Raw genomic sequence first — 17457 nt, 5'->3', positions numbered from 1 at the left:
CAGGGTTTCTTTGTGTAGCCTTGACTGTTCTTTCACTAGCTCTGTAGACTGGGCTGTTCTCCAATTCACAGAAAGCCACCTGCCTCTGTTCCTGAGTACTGGAATTAAAAGTGTGTGCCACCTCCACCTGGCTGTTTTGAATACTTTTAGCAAGGAAAATACAATAGTCTTAAGTCATATATGACTTGTGAGGCTAAGAAAATGTCCATCAGTTTTACCTGGAGTACTTTCTTTCCCAAATAACAAAATGCTGAGAAATTGGTAGATTCCTCTATACTATGTAGTACTTCAATAAATACTCCAAGGGGTTGAAGAAATGGCTCAGCAGTTAAGAGCACTGGATGCTCTTCAGAGGACCCAAATTCAATTCTCAGGACCTACATGTGACTCCAGTTCCAGGGGATCTAATACCCTCACACAGACAAACATACATGCAGGCAAAACATCAATGCACATAAGATTTTTTAAAAACCTCCAAAACAGTCCTAAGCAAGAGGTAGATGAGTCTACTCTAGCATCTTACCTACCTTCATTTCCCTGATAATCCAGATGTTAAGTAATTTTCACAAGTTCATGCATCAGCTTTCCCTACCCCCGGAGTTCTTTCTGCCTTAACCAAGACTTCAGTTAAGGTCACTACAGACACTCCTAGAACAAGAAAGTTTCTGTGCCTTACAAATGGATTGGAAATCTATTTTCAGTTCCTAACTATATGGTTTGCTTTATCTATGATGATAATTATGAAACCAGTGCCAGTCCCAGAGACAACATTTAAAGGTCATGGAGCTTTCAACATAGTTATTTTGTCTGAGTAACTTAGTGTTTCCTTCCATCATGTGGATACCAAGGATGGATTTGGCAGCAGGCATCTTTACCAGACAAGCCATTTCTTCAACCCCTTCCTCTCATATTATTGATAAAAAGCTCTTTAATATAAGTCTAGCTCTCTTAACAATATTCTCAGACTTCCTCAGGCCTCAATAGTACTAAAACAGAGAGCTATCTGTGCCTTCTTTCTCTGTTTTCACATTACAAGAGAATTTTAAAGAACCAAGATTAAACACTGTATCAGTTTCACCACAACAAAAACTTTTGAGTCAGGTAGACAAGGAAAAGTGAGATCTGCTCATAACCCATCCTATCCAGGACTGGTGAGATGATGGTAATCGGTTAGGAGCACTGGCTGCTCATCTAAAGGGCCCGGGTTCAATATTCAGCACCTTCATAGGGGCTCACAACTGTCTAACTCCAGTCCCCAAAGGTTTAACAACCTCTTCTGGCCTCTGAGGACACTACCTGTGCACAGACACACATGTACACGAAACAACTATAAGTATAAAATCATTAAGTTAAAAAAAAAAAAAGGCCCCAGATCTCAATTCAAGAAAATGTTTTCTGAACACCCAAAGCCTGATATATTCCTTCTCCTTCAAGTACTAATTACGTAATTCCTTTAAGACAAACTATTCTAGGGGCCAGAAAGACAGCTCTGCTGTTAAAGATAATTGGCAGCTCTCGCAGGAGACCTGGGTTTGGTTCCCAGCACCCACTTAGCAGCTCATAATGATCTGTAATTCCAGTTTTAGGGATCCAACATTCTCATCTGACCTCTTCAGGTACTGGACACACATGATACACATATATACATGCTGGCAAAACACTTATGCACATAAATCTAAAAAAAATTTTAATAGCCTGAGAATGTGACGTGTACTGGGAATGAGAAAGACTTGAGTTACCTCAAGGTACAGAGTAATTCCCGAGTGAAACTATGTTAAAGATGACAAGGCAAATGCATAATTGTAGTATAAGGTAAAAAAAAAAAAAATCAGAAATATAACATGTATAAAATACAGTGTGGGTCACCGAAGAAGTTAAGATCACATTACATTAGCAAGAAAAAATGTCCAAGAAAGTAAACCTGAGACAGGATTACAGAAGGAAAAATGCACACCCGAGAAGCAGATGGGTTCTTAGCAAACCAAGCATGAAACGGGAGATGAGAAGAGGGAGATGGAGGTGCTGGAGTATGTTGTATTCCAGAACGCCATGGATTGCCTACAGCTGACAGTGAAGAACCACTGAAGGCTCAAGCAAGAACAGAAGAAATATGAAATTTTTAGAATGCTATCTAGTAAAACATCTTTGAAAATACGGCCAGCAGTGTTGCTGCAAACCTTTAATCCCAGCACTTGGGAAGCAAAGGCACACAGATCTCTATGAGTTCAAGGCTATATAGTAAGATGGTCTCAAAAGAAAACAAGAACATCCAAAACACAAAATAAATTAAAGAGAAAAAACAGAACTGCTAAAAAGAAAACTAATATAAAGCCAGGCGGTAGTGGTCACGTCTTTAATCACAGCACTCAGAAGGCAGAGGCAGGCAGGTCTTCTCAGGTCCAGGACAGCCAGGGCTACACACAGAAACCCTGTCTAGGGGAAAAAAAAAAAAAAAGAAAAGAAAGAGGTGGGGAGTGGGAAGTATAGAAGTCAGGTGTGGTAGCTTATGCCTATAATCCAGAAAGCTGTCCTCTGATCCCTACACATGCATCACAGAACATGGGTATACACACAAAGTGGAATATGTTTCGTAGCAAATAACCTGTAGCCACAAAAACTATTTTAAAAATCCAATCAATTGAATAGACAGGAAACACCGAAGACACACACATGAACATGACAAAATGCAGCAAGTATGGTAGTGCACGCCCGTAATAGCAATACCTAGAGGATACAAGAGGATTTCAAGTTCCACACAGGCCTGAGTCTGAGCATCTGACTCATAAGGACAATAAGTCCAGCATGGGTACGCTTGAAACCCTAGCACTTAAAAGCAGAGGCAGGAGGGTCTCTATTGGTTTGAGGCGAAGCTGGTATACCTAACAAGTTCTAGACCAGTCAAGACTACGCTAAGAAGTGAGACATTGCTAAGAAAGGACAAATTAACTATTTATTTTTTTTACAACATGCCTGAGCACTTCCTTTTACTCTAGGAAAAGAAAGGAAGGTAGTTAATTGGAGAAAATGAACAACTGCAATGTACAGAAACAGGAGAGCGCCCAGACATGGAACCATATAGAAAAGGCCAGTAAGTACCACAGATCAATTAAAGAAGAGCACCAAGTTAGGAGCTGAGAATAATTCCACAAAGGACCAAGGATTAAGGACTTGGTAGCCTATGCTTTTAATCCTAGCACTCCAGAATCAGAGGCAGGTGGATCTCTCTGAATCCCAGGCCAATCAAGAGGTCAGCATAGTGAGTTCCAGGTTAGCCAAGGAAACATAGTGAAACTTTCTCAAAAGACAAAACAAAGACAAATCAAAACAAACAAGCAAACAAAAAAACCTGAACAAAAAATTACTTTTAACCTAAAAAGTTCACAGTAGCATATATTATTCAGAAACTAACATTCATTGGTCAGGCTGTCTTAAGGAATTCTACTTCAGACCAAAGATGAACCCATGAATACAAAGTGCAATTTATTAAACCAGTTAGGACTTGATAAAAATCAACATTTCTAAAAAGTATATTTTCTTTAATTCATCAACTATAATATTTTGATTCAAAAGCATTTATCTAAATATTATCTGTTTTTGATCTACTATCATAAGCCAGAAATGAAGAAAATGAAGAGTGCAAAAAAAGCTGAAAGCTTGGCTTCAAAAAATCATCAGAGTGGAGCTAGAGTCAGCTCGGCAGTTATGACCACATACTGTTCTTGCAGAGGACCTGAGTTCAGTTCCCAGCACCCACAAAATGGTTTACTACCATCAATAACACTAGTTCCAGGGCATTTAATGCCTATTCCTGGCCTCAAAGGGCACCAGACACATATGTAGTGCAGGCAAAACACCAATATACTAATAAATCTTAGAAATAAAAAAGCATCAAATCAAGAAAACAGACTTAGCAAAACATAATTCCAAAGTAGGATCCATGTTTCTTGAATTTCTGAAATCCCTCACTCAGTCCAATATACTACTGCAGAATTTTATTTTTACCTACAAGTTCACCTAAGATAATCAGACATAGAAACAACTGGCAATCCCAGCCCCTGGCTTTATGTATTATCATACATCTTATATATTATCTGCCTTCCCTGGTAAAATTTAACCCTCATGAGAGTGTTACTGTGGTTTTTTACTATATCCCTACTGGTTATAGCACTACTATAGGCCCTCAGTAAATACTGGTTCCAGAGAGGCCCTCTTTCAAACAGCTCAAAGTCTAGTTTAAACTTGTAAGTTACACGCATAAAAATATCAGTCACTTCCCAACACATGAAACACAACAGATGGATGCTCACCCCTTAATAAAGGCATGTAAGCCATACAAAACATGACAAGAAAGGATGCCACAAGGCTTAACTGGTGCTCATAAGAAACTGTGACACAAGATGAAAGGTACCACAGACACAGAAAACATTACAAAGGTGTGGCAATACAATACCTCAAAGACAAGAATCAGTTTGTGACCCTGATGTAATGAGGATTCCAGGGACCACTGACAATCTCCACTTACAAAGCAAAGCATGGAACAGACTCAAAGTATCAAATGCCCTGTAACAAAGAGAAACTGACATGATAAGTCCTAAGCATCCTCCCAGCTGTCCCTTCCACACAGTACCACAGTGAAGTAAGTAGGCATCTTCCACTGAAACACACTTCTTTCCGTACTATCTGCTTCCTGTCACTAATAAACTTACCTCCTGCCCTGTAGCTGCTTCCATATCTAGAAACAGATCAAGAAGAGACCGGACCAGACGAGCTGCTTTAGCTTTACTGATGGAATTCAAGAAAGGTCGTACATACTTCAGGAGTCCTCCAAGCTCTGTGTGGATGGCAATTCAGAAAATAAAATGTAAAATTTAATATTAGAAACAGAATCTTCATTTAAAAGGCTGAGCATCATGGGGCAAAGGTGCTTGCTGCTAAATCTGATGGCCTACCTTAGACTCCTGGACCCAATTCCTGACAACTGTGTTTTAAGCTCCACACAAGCACATGGCATGCATTTATATCCCAAATACACTAATAAATGTTTTTTAAAATTCCATTAAACTCTAGCCACTATAATCAAAATCATACCTGATTTCAGTCTAATGGAACAAACACAAGTTTTCACAATTCCCAGCAAAGCCAAGTATGGCAGGTCACACCTATAATCCTAGCACTTAAGCAGGAAGCAAAAGAACTACTGTGATTCTGAGGCTGGCCATGTAAGTTCTAAGTCTACAGTATGAGATACTGTCTTAATTATTTTTAACTCACAGCAGGTAATAGAACACCAACTACATTATCACCTACCAAGGTTATACTTCACTCCTGCTTATTAACTGGATCACTATGAAAACCTGGGAAATGCCCACCTATGCATTTTTTTATCCATTTTAATGAAAGGAACACTACAAAGTACTTCTACTATCAGGATCAGTTTTATCAAACATGAACTATGCTGTGCACCTGCCCACCACTGACAAAATCACAACCAGCAAATATCAAGTCACATTACCCTTCAACTCTATGCCTTAGCAGTTTCCCTCAGACAGAGGTTTCCAACTCCAGGCCTCTAGTGTCCCTGTGCAGCCTCCCAGCAGTAACACTTCTTTCACTCAGTGAGATCAGGATGAGTTAGCCTTTTCATTTTATAAATTTACTTTTTTTTAATGTATATGAGTTCACTGTCTTTGTCTTCAGACACACCAGGTCATCAGATCTCATTACAGATGGTTGTGAGGCAACATGTAGTTGCTGGGAATTCAACTCAGGACCACTGGAAGATCAGTCAGTGCTCTTAACCACTGAGCCATCTCTCCAGCTCGACTTGTCCTTAATAAGTGTTTCATTATACACTTCAAAAATTCCTCATTACTTTCCAAAACCTAAGTCTGAAGTAATGACTTAAAAAGCTGTCCATCAAAAAAAAAAAAACACACACACAAAGAAAAAGGAAAAAAAAGAAAAGAAGAAAGAAAGAAAAGTTATCCATCATAAAGCTTTCATCTCCCTTTTAGAAGAGGGCAGTTCAGGAAATCTAAGGGAGTAACTTTAGTAGCAACAGAGAGGTGCACGTTAAACAAGAAAAATTAGACAACGCTTTGTTTTATTTTGTTTGTGAGACAGGGTTTCACTATGTAGCTCTGGCTGCCCTGGAATTCACTCTGTAGACCAGGCTGGCTTCAAACTCCACCTGCCTGCTTCCCAAATACTGGGATTAAACATGTGCCACCACCATCCAGTGACAATCTTTTTACAATTTATTTTTATTGTTTTTAATTATATGTGTGCACCTGCAAATAAGAGCAAATGTCCTTATAAGTCAAAGATCAAAGAACTCAAGATTCCCTTAGAGCTAGAGTTACAAGTGGTTGTAAACAACACAATTATGAGTACTAGAAATCAAGCCTGAGTCTTCTCAGACAATAACAAGTGTTCTTTACTGAGCCATCTCTCCAACCCCTAGACAATGTTTTAACCAAACAAGAAGTATTTTGGGAATGTAGGTTGAAGCAATCTTAGAGTCAATGTCTCTTTAATATTCTCTAATTGTAGACTCATCCTCCTGAGAACTCTAATTCAGGGCAAGCAAACTTTGCCCTCCTAAAACAGAAATTCAGCAGCGTCCTTGAAATCCTCATCTGCTGAAGTCAGAGGATGCACAAACTATGTGAGGTGCTAAAGGAGGGCTATACAAAATGGAAACTTCCATCCATTCACTCCCCAGGACTGACATGATTCCCAATGTCTAAGACTTCTTCCCATTTTGCATTTTCATTTATGCTCATATAGTCACTATCAAGGTGCCTTCATGCCAGAAGCCCACCTGAGGTATCTTCCTAACTTCCATAAATTTTATATAGCCTTTAGAGGCTTAGCTAACTATTGAGTCTTCCATACAAACAACAGTCAACAGTGAATATTTTTTCTCTCATCAAATTCCTTCTTATGTTCTTCTCTGTACTTCCTTTCTAACAGGAGTTGAACAGTTCTGTTCCACTTGTGCTCTCCCTGCTATATGAAGTGAAAGCTCTGCAACAATTGGCAAAAATCCCTCTTGCCCTAAGCAAAAAAAAAAAAAAGAAAAAAAAAAAAAGCCCCATACAGAGTGCCCCAGCTCTCACTCTCAGGAAGCTCTGGCAGTAGGATCACAATGAGTGAGTTCAAGAACTATATAGTGAGTTTGGCATAGCCTGAACTATAGAGAGATCCTGTCTCAAAAGAACAAAAGTGAGATTCTGTCTACACACACACACACACACACACACACACACACACAAAACATTTATACAAATTTAAATTATTCTATACAAGTATTAATTGTGCATGTAGAAGCTGGAGGAGAACCTAGCTGGCATGCACTCCCCTGCTGAGATATACACCACTAGTTCATAATATTTACAGAACTAGTCTGACACAATAATCGTTCTTCCATATTTTTCTATTATGTTTGAAAAACTGTGATTTTAGTGACTAATATGTTCAAAAAAGCAGCCTATTCCAATCTTGATCAAAATTTTTTAAAGATTTATTCATTTACTTGTTTACTTATTTATTATAAATGCACTGTAGCTGTCTTCAGACACACCAGAAGAGGGCATCAGATCCCATTACAGATGGTTGTGAGTCACCATGTGGTTGCTGGGAATTAAACTCAGGACCTTTGGAAAAGCAGTCAGTGCTCTTAACCACTGAGTCATCTCTCCAGCCCAAAGAATTTTTTGAAGCAAATCTGTATCTCTTTTTAGCCCATCTGTATCTCCTTCCACTGTCTTTAACTATTTTAAGGTAACCATCATTCACATTCCCTCAACCTTCCTGTTCTCAAAGCTAAAGATCTTACTGTTTCAAATGTTCCTCCACTGCCCATCTCCAATGACTTATTCCCTCAGTGGTTCTCCAGAGTAAGTTATGTAGGTAAAAGAACTTCTGGTTTGCTTGTGACAACTAGAACCAAAGAAAATGCTCAAAGAGGGCTCTCAGAGTAGGGCAGAGTTGGCTACCACACAATTACTACAAAACAGTTCTTTTAAAAAGTGAGGGGACGTGTTCTTTTGGTTTTTTGTTTCTTTGTTCGTTCGTTCTTCGGAAAAGATCTCACTGTGCAGTACAGTATCAAACTCAAAAAACTCCTACCTCCAACTCTTATCTGCTGGGGTTATAAGAGTCCATCTCTGTAGCCCAGCAGCAAGATGGCATTATTGGTTCAGACTGAGTCCATTAAGGTATTTTTTGCATAAAATATTATAAAGGTACATAATTCTACATCTTTCTCTTTCAGTAAACATATCATATACATGTATTCATAAACGAACTAATCTTCCTAACTTTGGCAGTAACTGTGACTCTTAAAATCTACTCTGGATTAACCAACTATAAAAGTAACATGCCTTCTGCTATGACTTTAACCACAGGGACCAGATATTGAGTTAAAAAAAAAAAAAAAATCAAAGGTAAATCAATATGATTTCTCAATTTTGAAAACAATTGTTTATATATATATATATATATATATACATACACACACACACACACTATTCAGTCTACTGTAAATTTATAACTTATACCTATTATTTAATACTCTAGCAAATGATAAAATAGCCTACTCACATCAAATATATATTCTACCTCATTCTTCTACTCTACAGATGGCAAACCTTTATGAAAAGCCAGATGGTAAATATTTTTGGCTTTGAAAGGTTATATGGTCTTAGATGGTAGCAGCTTATAAATGATCCCACTGCAATACAAAAACAGTCATTAACACAGAAATGGATTTGACCATGTTCAATTAAACTTTGTTTGCAAAGGCAGATGGCATGTCCCCCCGCAAATTTACTAGTTTTGAAGGTGAAATTGGAATACTCTGTTCACAATAACCCAGTTTTAATTAAAATCTTATTAATGACCTATCCCAAGTCATTAATGATTTCACTTTGTAGTAAATTTTTATTTCTTTTATTTTGTTTTGTTTTGGGGGGACAGGGTTTCTCTATGTAGCCCTGACTGCACTGGAACTCTCTATAGAGGATGTCGTAGGTGGTGACATCTGCTAGCTCAGTGTTCACATACTTTGCCCTCCGTGAGTTCCCTGACTGAGTGGTGTTGCACTCTTGTCTGCTAGCACTCCTTCCATGCCAACCTACAAAACTGTCAGAACCAAGAGAACTTATAAGAACTATGTTATCTCTTCTCTCACCTACCTTGTCTTTAACTCTCTTTCTCATGTTATTTCTATCTTTTCTGTTTGAAAATCCTTTTCCTTCCTAGAAAAGGCAGAAGTGAAACATGAACTAAGTTGTCTGCCTTTGTCTCTAGCATCTGCTAGTATTATTTTCTAAGTACTATTATTCTCACTTTAACAGAGGAACAAATGATCTGATCTTATTTAAAATCTCCTTCCCTATTTAGTCTTAATATTGAGTGTTCAGTTTCTTCCCATATTTGTATTTTTTATTTTAATTTCTGAAAATAATATTCCTAATTTCATTGGAATTATCTGCAATTAATGATCAGAACCTTAGAATCTAACAAACTCAGCAGATTCTTTTGTTAAGTCTTGGGAGAAAATTTCTATAGATCCTGAGCTTAGGCATCTTGTTTGCTATGCTCAAAACTACTTTAATCATTACTATACACCATACTTTATCTTATTAACCTCCAAGTAATATTTCCACCAGGAATCCTATAGTAAACTTTGTAGGCAGGGTACTTAGCACAGTGCTAGATAACTATAAAATGCACAATAACACAAAATTGAAGATTAAGGAAACAGACATGGGGTGGGAAAAGGGGATAACATTTCAAATGTAAATACAGAGAATATCTAATAAAAAATAATTTTTTATTTTAAAAAAAGGAAATAGACATGTTTTCATGCTAAAAGTCAACAAATCTATCAAATAATTATAGGTAAATACAACAGGCTCTATGTCCTTCTAAGAATTTCTATTCTGTGAATACCAACCTGTAAGAATCACACTGTCTTAGAAAAGTAGGCTAGAAGAGTTTTTGGAAACCACTAGATATTTCACCTACTAAATTCCAGCAAGTGGCCAGGTGTGGTACCACACACCTTTATAGGAGGCAAAGATAGGTGGATCTCTGCGGGTTTCAGACCAGCCTGTTCCACATAGTAAGTTTCAGGACATCAAGAGCCACACAGAGATACTATCTGAAAGGGGAAAAAATATCCAAGGAGAGCAGTATACTCCCTAACTAATCACATATTAGAGAGGCAAGAATAAAGGAGAAAGGCATAAAATGCGATTTCAGGGCCTCACTAGAGAATTGCTTAAATGCTCACTGCACATATTAGACACAAGGTTGTTTTGTTGTTTTCTTGAGACAGATTCTTACTATATAACCTTGACTATCCACTATCCTAGAAATCACTACATAGACCAGTCTGATCTCAAACTTACAAAGATCAGCCTGCCTCCCAAGTGCTGAATAACAGGCATGTGCCATCCACATCTTTACTTAACTTTCTACTGATTGAGACAGCAATTAAAAAGATAAATCATTAGTTGCAAAAGATCTTAGTTTACAAGTCCAAGTCTTTTTTTAAAGACAGATTTATTTTATGTATGTGAGTACACTGGCACTGTCTTCAGACACACCAGAAGAGGGCATCGGATCCCATTACAGATGGTTGTGAGCCACCATGTGGTTGCTGGGATGTGAACTCAGGACCTCTGGAAGAGCAGTCAGTGCTCTTAACCGCTGAGCCATCTCTCCAGCCAAGATTAGAAACTTTTTTAAATAGCATCTCCACCATTCTCTTGCCTTACTACATAAACTAAAAGAGACTCATGAGGTGACTTACCAGAACGCACTTTAATCAAATAAATTCTAACTTCACTTTAACTTCCTTTAATATTTATTTATGCTATGTGCATGAATGTCCATCTGCACGCCATGTGCATGCCTGGTGCTCTAGAGTTCAGAAAAAGGCATCAGATCCCGAGACGGAAGTTACAGACACTTGTGAGCCACCACATGGGTGCTGGGAATCAAATTCTGGATCCTCTACAAGAGCAGCAAGTGCTCATAACCCTTGAGCCATTTATTTATTCAGCCCCTCTAAGTTTACTTTAAAGGGACACAAACTACCCATTTTAAGTTTAAACAAACTTATGATATTATTAGTTTATTGGTGATCATCCATCTGATGTCTTAAACCCAACCATCCAATGGCTCAATCACCCCTTGGCTGACTGGACAACAAGCAATATGCAAAGTCCCAGGTACCAACGTTGTCTTTAGGAAACCGTTATTTATTTAAATATCTTACTCATTCTACATAAGAAAAAGTGAGTCACTTGGATACAAAATCTGCAGCCACTTTTCAAGTGAAAGACCTAAAGTCACTCTCTTTAAATACACCAAAGCTCAATGAAGTCGCTGAAGACTGCTTCTGCCGACATGTAAGGAAATACAGTGAGAACTCAAAAACAAGGAACAAATCACAGATCACCATATTCCAACAAAAACAGGACTTTCCTTCACCTGTAGAATAAAATTCTATACTTTTCTGCTTCAAAATTCAAGATCAACAAGTTGTCAGGAAAGTAAAACTGAATACCACAAATGAACTGGGTGTTAGGTATAGTCTCATGTTCCGAGACAGACACTCCATCTGGCATATCAGACAACAGCATTATAGGTACAATCCATCTATAAGACTTACCAGCAGCTTGTCCAGTCTTCGCCAGGAGAGACCCCAGTTCAAGGATACTCTGCTCTTTAACCTGGACTGCCTCCTCATCATTTTCTTGAATGTCACGCTTCACTAAGAAAAGAAAATGAACTCTTAAAATTATGATTAAAAAAAAAACTTAGCAAGGGAAAATTCAACTTTATAAGACCATTATGAACTCTAGCCTATTTTTCAAATGAAACTAGCAAATAAGGGCTTTAAAAAAAAAAAAAAAGTAAAATAGGCTATGCCTCATATTAATAGTAAAAAAAAATTCTTCACTTTAATTAGGCTTTTTTTAATCAATCCCTTAGATTCACCTAACCCACAGACACTTGAAATTTCTGCTGTGCTTGCTAAGAGTAAAATTAAAGATTTCCCAGTTATGGTAATAAGCCCCATGCTAATCACTTTTGTATTAGCATGTTGTATTAACATACTTTTTTAAACATGCCTGTGCGTTTACAAACTAAAATCAAATTATAAAGTTACTGATGACTATAAAGCAAGTCTTTCAACAAACTAAGTCTATAGAATGCTTTAGCTGAAGGACATATCAAGAATAAACAATTCTGGGCTGGAGAGACGGCTCAGCGATTAAGAGCACTGACTGCTCTTTCAGAGGTCCTGAGTTCAAATCCCAGCAACCACACGGTGACTCACAACCATCTGTAATGCATCTGATGCCCTCTTCTGGAGTATCTGAAGACAGCTACAGTGTACTTATATATAATAAATAAATCTTTTAAAAAAAAGAATAAACAATTCTACAAATCCATCCTAGAGAAACTCCTATCAAAGCTTCAGTGTGATACGGAACAGTTACACTTAGGAGAGACTGCTGCCTCATGATGGATTCAGGTCCTGTTAAAATAACTTTTTACCTGTCCCACTTTCAACTGTTAATAATTATTCAAATACTTGAACCTCAAATAGCCTCTCCAAAGTTTGCTGTGTTTATTTTGGTGACCATGACTAGTTACCAATGCTCTAAAAAAGCATCATGACTTGACAAAACCCAAGATTTTGATACCTCATGATGGAGTCTGGAAAAAGTACTGCTGTGACTCAAGCTTACTCTACAAGGGAAGCTTGCAGGGGACTCTTAGAATAGTGAGCAACCACTACTTTCTTTTCTTTTTATAGTATTTGTATTTTACTTTTCTTTAGAAGGTTTTTTGTTGTCGTCGTTTTTTTCCCCTTATTTATTTGATAGTTTCATTAGGAAAATAGACTAAAGTTCATAATGGGTCTTATAAAAGTGAAATCCTCTAATGGCAATTTTTATCATAATTTCTACTTTCTGAAAGGCAAACGAATTAGACTAAACACACACACAAAACACCCCATACTCCTCAGATTAGCTCTAAATATTAACGCGTGTTCACAGAAAATATGTTTGTAAAAACAACCAGATGACTCAGGTACTCTGTTCTAAAACTGACAAGATCAGAACTTTGAAATAAAACACTGTATCAACATAACTCCTTCAAACTGCGCTGGTCTCCATCTCCTCTCTTTCTAGTATCCCTAAAGATAAGGACATCATACTGTTGATACTGTCCTTTCTTGGTACAAGTCTTGAGCTGAAATTCATCATACTCAGTAAGTTAACATAAGCACCGACATCCTGGAAGTCCCTTATACACCTGCACTCACGAACTACTTGTTGATCCAATCCGAATCTTCCCAGGCTACATTTAAAAGATCACATTACCACAAGAGGAAGCTCATTCCCTAACTGAACCCTTAAGGACTATTCAGAAAAGGTCTTCTCTGCCATCATCCATTTATTTCTGTCCATACCCGAATCCCAGTAGAAAGCGACCGGCTGAGAACCTATTTCAACTTTCCTGTTGCCCTCAGGTTTAAGACAATCACACTATTTTAATTTTTCTTTTTGTTAAATTTTTCTTTTTCTCCAGCAATGTGCGGCCCGCCGGTTCCAAAAAGTTCCCTAAACAACAGACTCTCAGAACTCTCAGAACTTCAACCCCTACTGGGAAAAATTAGTCACCTCCTCTGTCCCAGTGTTCCCACTCGACACTTCGCCTCACAGTCTACACCGGACGGAGGACCGTCTCGGCCACCTCTACCGAACACCAATATGAAGTGTGTTGGCACCCCTCAACTTCCCACACCCAAAAAGTGGTCCTGTTTTGCTGGAGCCTGCTGCTGAGGGCTGGGAGTAAGCAGCAGCTCACAGCGTCCCGGAAGAAAACTCCAAGAGAAGCGCTCGCGCTCCCACCCGGAGCAACCTGTGCTGATAACAACGGCGGGAAATGTCAGTCCCGAGCGGCAGTCGCCCAGATCTTTCAAGAACACACTCTACGACCAGTTTGTAACCAGCAGCCACTCTCAGCCCCGGGCCAGCTCGCGCGGGCCACAACCGGGGACCCTTAGGGGTAGCGAACATGGCCCGGCCCTCTCTCCACGTAGCGCTGCGCCCACCGTGAGTCAGCAGCCAGCAGGTGGACGCGCGGGCTGCCTCGGGGCTTCCCGCCCGATTGGAAGCCATAGGGCTCCCGGGGGCCCCGAGCGGCCTGCGCCCCCAGCCCGGCCCCCCTCACACACAGTGAGTCAGCAGCACCATAGCCGGCTAGCCCGGCCCCTCTCCGCCGCCTCCGACCGACAACGGCCGCGCCGGGACGGCGGAGCAGCGGGGACAGCGTCAGGACCTTTACCGATGGAGTGGAGGATGTCGATGGAGGCCTCCCGGTCGGTGCTCAGTAGAGACTGGGCTCTCTGGAACTCCACCACCGCTGCGGCCGCCATCTTACCGCTCTCACACCGTCCCCGGCCGCGGCCGCCGACGCCGGAAACACACACCCGGAAGACCCGCCCTCGCGTTCCTACCCGAAGACCCCGCCTGCCTTCTTAGAGCACTCCGGGAGTTGTAGTCTCTCGGCCGAGCGGGAGGACCAGGAGCGTCCTGCAAGCGGCATACGAGCTCCCCATCGCCATCTCGCGGCGGCCATCTGAAGAGACAAACCGAAGTTAGTCCCCAACACCCTAAAAGAAGCTTGAGTGCTCAAGGAAAGCTGTTTGGCTGTTACTATAAAAAGTAATAGCGATAGATGACCTTCCAAATTGCCTATTGTATGGCAGAAATACCACGGTTCAGATTCATTCACATGTTTTGCGGGAAGGACACATGCACAGACTCCCTTCCGGCCCAAATGAAATCACCAGTGAGAAAGAAAACAAATGACCATTCCGTCACCGAACAGAGCTTCACATTATGAATTGAAAGTCATCTTTGACCCGCTCATTCAATCTAAATAGTGTTTGAGATTCACACAGTTGATTCATACCAGTTTTCCAGCTCAACAATAAAGCAAAAATTTCCTCTGGTATCTCCAATTCCTTCAACTGTAATCGGATAACTGTGAAGATATCAAAGGAAAGGGGGTGGAGGGGAAGCACATTTCATTTGAGCACTAAGGTCTAATCTAAAGATGTTGCTAAAACCTATACAGAGAGAGAAAGATCTTCTAGTGATGACAATCCGGAAACTAAATAGCTGTGCTATAAAAGAAACAAGGTAGAACCAACATGATACTCCTCTATGACTGGATCAATCATTCTATATACCTGTCTCCTTTCATCTGTCCAACAATAGTCTGTGAAAAATATTTATTAAAGCTAAGGACTGAAGGGAATAAAATGATTTATCAGTGCACCGATGGTGACTGACAGAGCTGAGACCTGTCAGGGAAGATATGCCCAACCCTTTGCTTTTTCTAATGAAATCTGAGTAACATCCCACCAAGCTGGTAATAGGAATCCTGACTTTGTTGTGTCATGTGAACTGGCTTCTAAATTCTCCCGGCTCTGAAATTCCATGAATGTCAGTGTAATAATGTGATTTTTTTTTCCCTCGAAGAAGTCATTCCTCCTTTCTCAATCTGATGGGGAGATAATTATACTATACTGAATTCATTTGCTGTTGCAGTTTTTAAGCTATTACTTTTGATTTCTGTCTGTCTCTCTGTGGGAAGTCACATGACATGTCATGCACATGGAGTAGGGGACCCTTGCAGAAGGCAGCACTCTCTGTCATGGGCAGCCCAAGGCTGCAACTCAGATACTCATGTTTAACAGCAAGCATTGTTACCTGATGAGTCATATTGCCACCCTGTATCTTTTATTCTTTAATTGGTTTTTCAAGACAAGGTTCCTCTGTGCAGCCCCGGCTGTCCTAAACTTAGATGTATAGACCAGGCTGGCCTTGACATCAAAGATCTGCTGTCCCTTCCTGTCTCCTGTCCACAGTGCTGGAATTAAAGGTATGCGCCACCACTTCCAGCTTCTGTATCCTTTCTTAACCAATTCAATTGAATCACCATCCTGAAAATACAATTTAAGAACAATAGGCTTTGGAAATTATCTATTTGCTCTAAACTCTAGGTTGGCTACTAGCAGATGGTGACTTCTGTGGGTTCTTGCTGACTTTATTCTTTAGCATTTCTATCTGGAAAACAGGTAAGAAAACCCAGCTCACAAGGTTGCTGTAAGAATATGAGATAACCTAGGATACAATGGCTAATGTTTTCTTTCTACATAATACCAAGGAGTAATGTAGATCGTAAGAATTACCCAGTGCTAGCTGGTGGTCATCCTTTGTTGGCTACACTGAGAGCCATATCTCTAATGTGAAGTAGACTATAAAAATAGTAATTTTCAGGGGTTGTCAAGATGTCAAAAAAGCTCATACCCACCTTCTTACAGTTGTCCTTGGCTCATTCTACTTTGAGACGCTTCGCACCCTCTGTGTGTCTAGTCTTCAGAGCGGATCTCCGAGTGCGCGAGTGTGTGCTCCGTAGGCATGTCACACTGTGTTCCTGCACATCCTACTGTGTTCCGAGCATCCCGCTTCTCCCTCTGCTCAGTTCTCTCTTTTTTTTAGTCTTTTCTTTTCTCCTTTTTCCCATTCCATCACTCTCGCCTTTTCCCTTAGGTTTCAGCTCCAAGAACACCCCACAGAGATGCTTTCTGAATCATTCCTGCAGTTGAGCAAGCACCCCATCATTCCCCTTACTTTCTCCCCCTGAAGGCACCTTTCCTGGCTGACAGTTTGCATTCCTACTATATATATAATATATATAATAATTAATAATAACTAATATATATATATAATATAGATTAGTGCCAGTGTCTCTCTTCTACCACAGCCTCTGCTGCCCTGAATGGTCTGCTTACCTTAACCACTGCTGAGTGGATTGGGGTAGGATGGGAGCTATGACAGAATAGACACTAACCCAAACGTTTAAAGAGATTAGGCAGGGTGCTGTGTATGGTATTGCATGCCTTTGGTCCCAGCACTCAGGAGGCAGAGACAGGCAGATCTTTGTGAGTTTAAGGCCAGCCTCCTTGTCTATATAGAGTGTTTCAGGCCAACCAGAGCTACATTGTGAGATTCTGCTTAAAAAGAAAGAAGAAAAAAGAAATAAAGAAACAAACATAAACAAAGAAGGACAGGCAGGCAGAAAGATTAGGTAGGTTTTCCAGTTCTGGGACTGAGGGTCTGAGTCAATTGGACAAAAGAATTGAAATCAAAATCTGGCACTCGAAGCAGCCACAGCCAAGCTGATAAAAACCTCAGTTGGCAACGGGAAGGAAGAACACTTCGTGAGGCTGAATAAATGCCTCCAAAAGAGGATGCCTTAGCTCCTGATAGCTTCCCAGTTTCACTTACGTGTGGCTCACCCATCCCACAGGCTTGGACCATGTTTTCCTTCCAAATACCTTTTTCTAAA

At 40.0% G+C, this 17457-nt stretch overlaps 1 protein-coding gene across 1 annotated transcript in view; it reads right to left on the bottom strand.

Moving 5' to 3' along the window:
* The window catches only part of PSMD11 (proteasome 26S subunit, non-ATPase 11), a 33998-nt gene extending 19510 nt beyond the window's left edge, over nt 1-14488 (bottom strand). Inside the window, exons 1-3 of the mRNA XM_080923243.1 lie at nt 14383-14488; nt 11690-11791; nt 4707-4831 (exon numbers count right to left, since the gene is read on the bottom strand). Coding sequence (XP_080779369.1) covers nt 4707-4831; nt 11690-11791; nt 14383-14473 — 318 coding nt within the window. The 5' untranslated portion in view covers nt 14474-14488. The remainder of the gene's footprint in view (nt 1-4706; nt 4832-11689; nt 11792-14382) is intronic.
* Between the last annotated feature and the right edge of the window lie 2969 nt (nt 14489-17457).

Source organism: Micromys minutus (genome assembly GCF_963924665.1).
Source record: "Micromys minutus genome assembly, chromosome: 10".
Lineage (NCBI taxonomy): Eukaryota > Metazoa > Chordata > Mammalia > Rodentia > Muridae > Micromys > Micromys minutus.
This window is presented reverse-complemented; position numbering and strand designations above follow the sequence as displayed.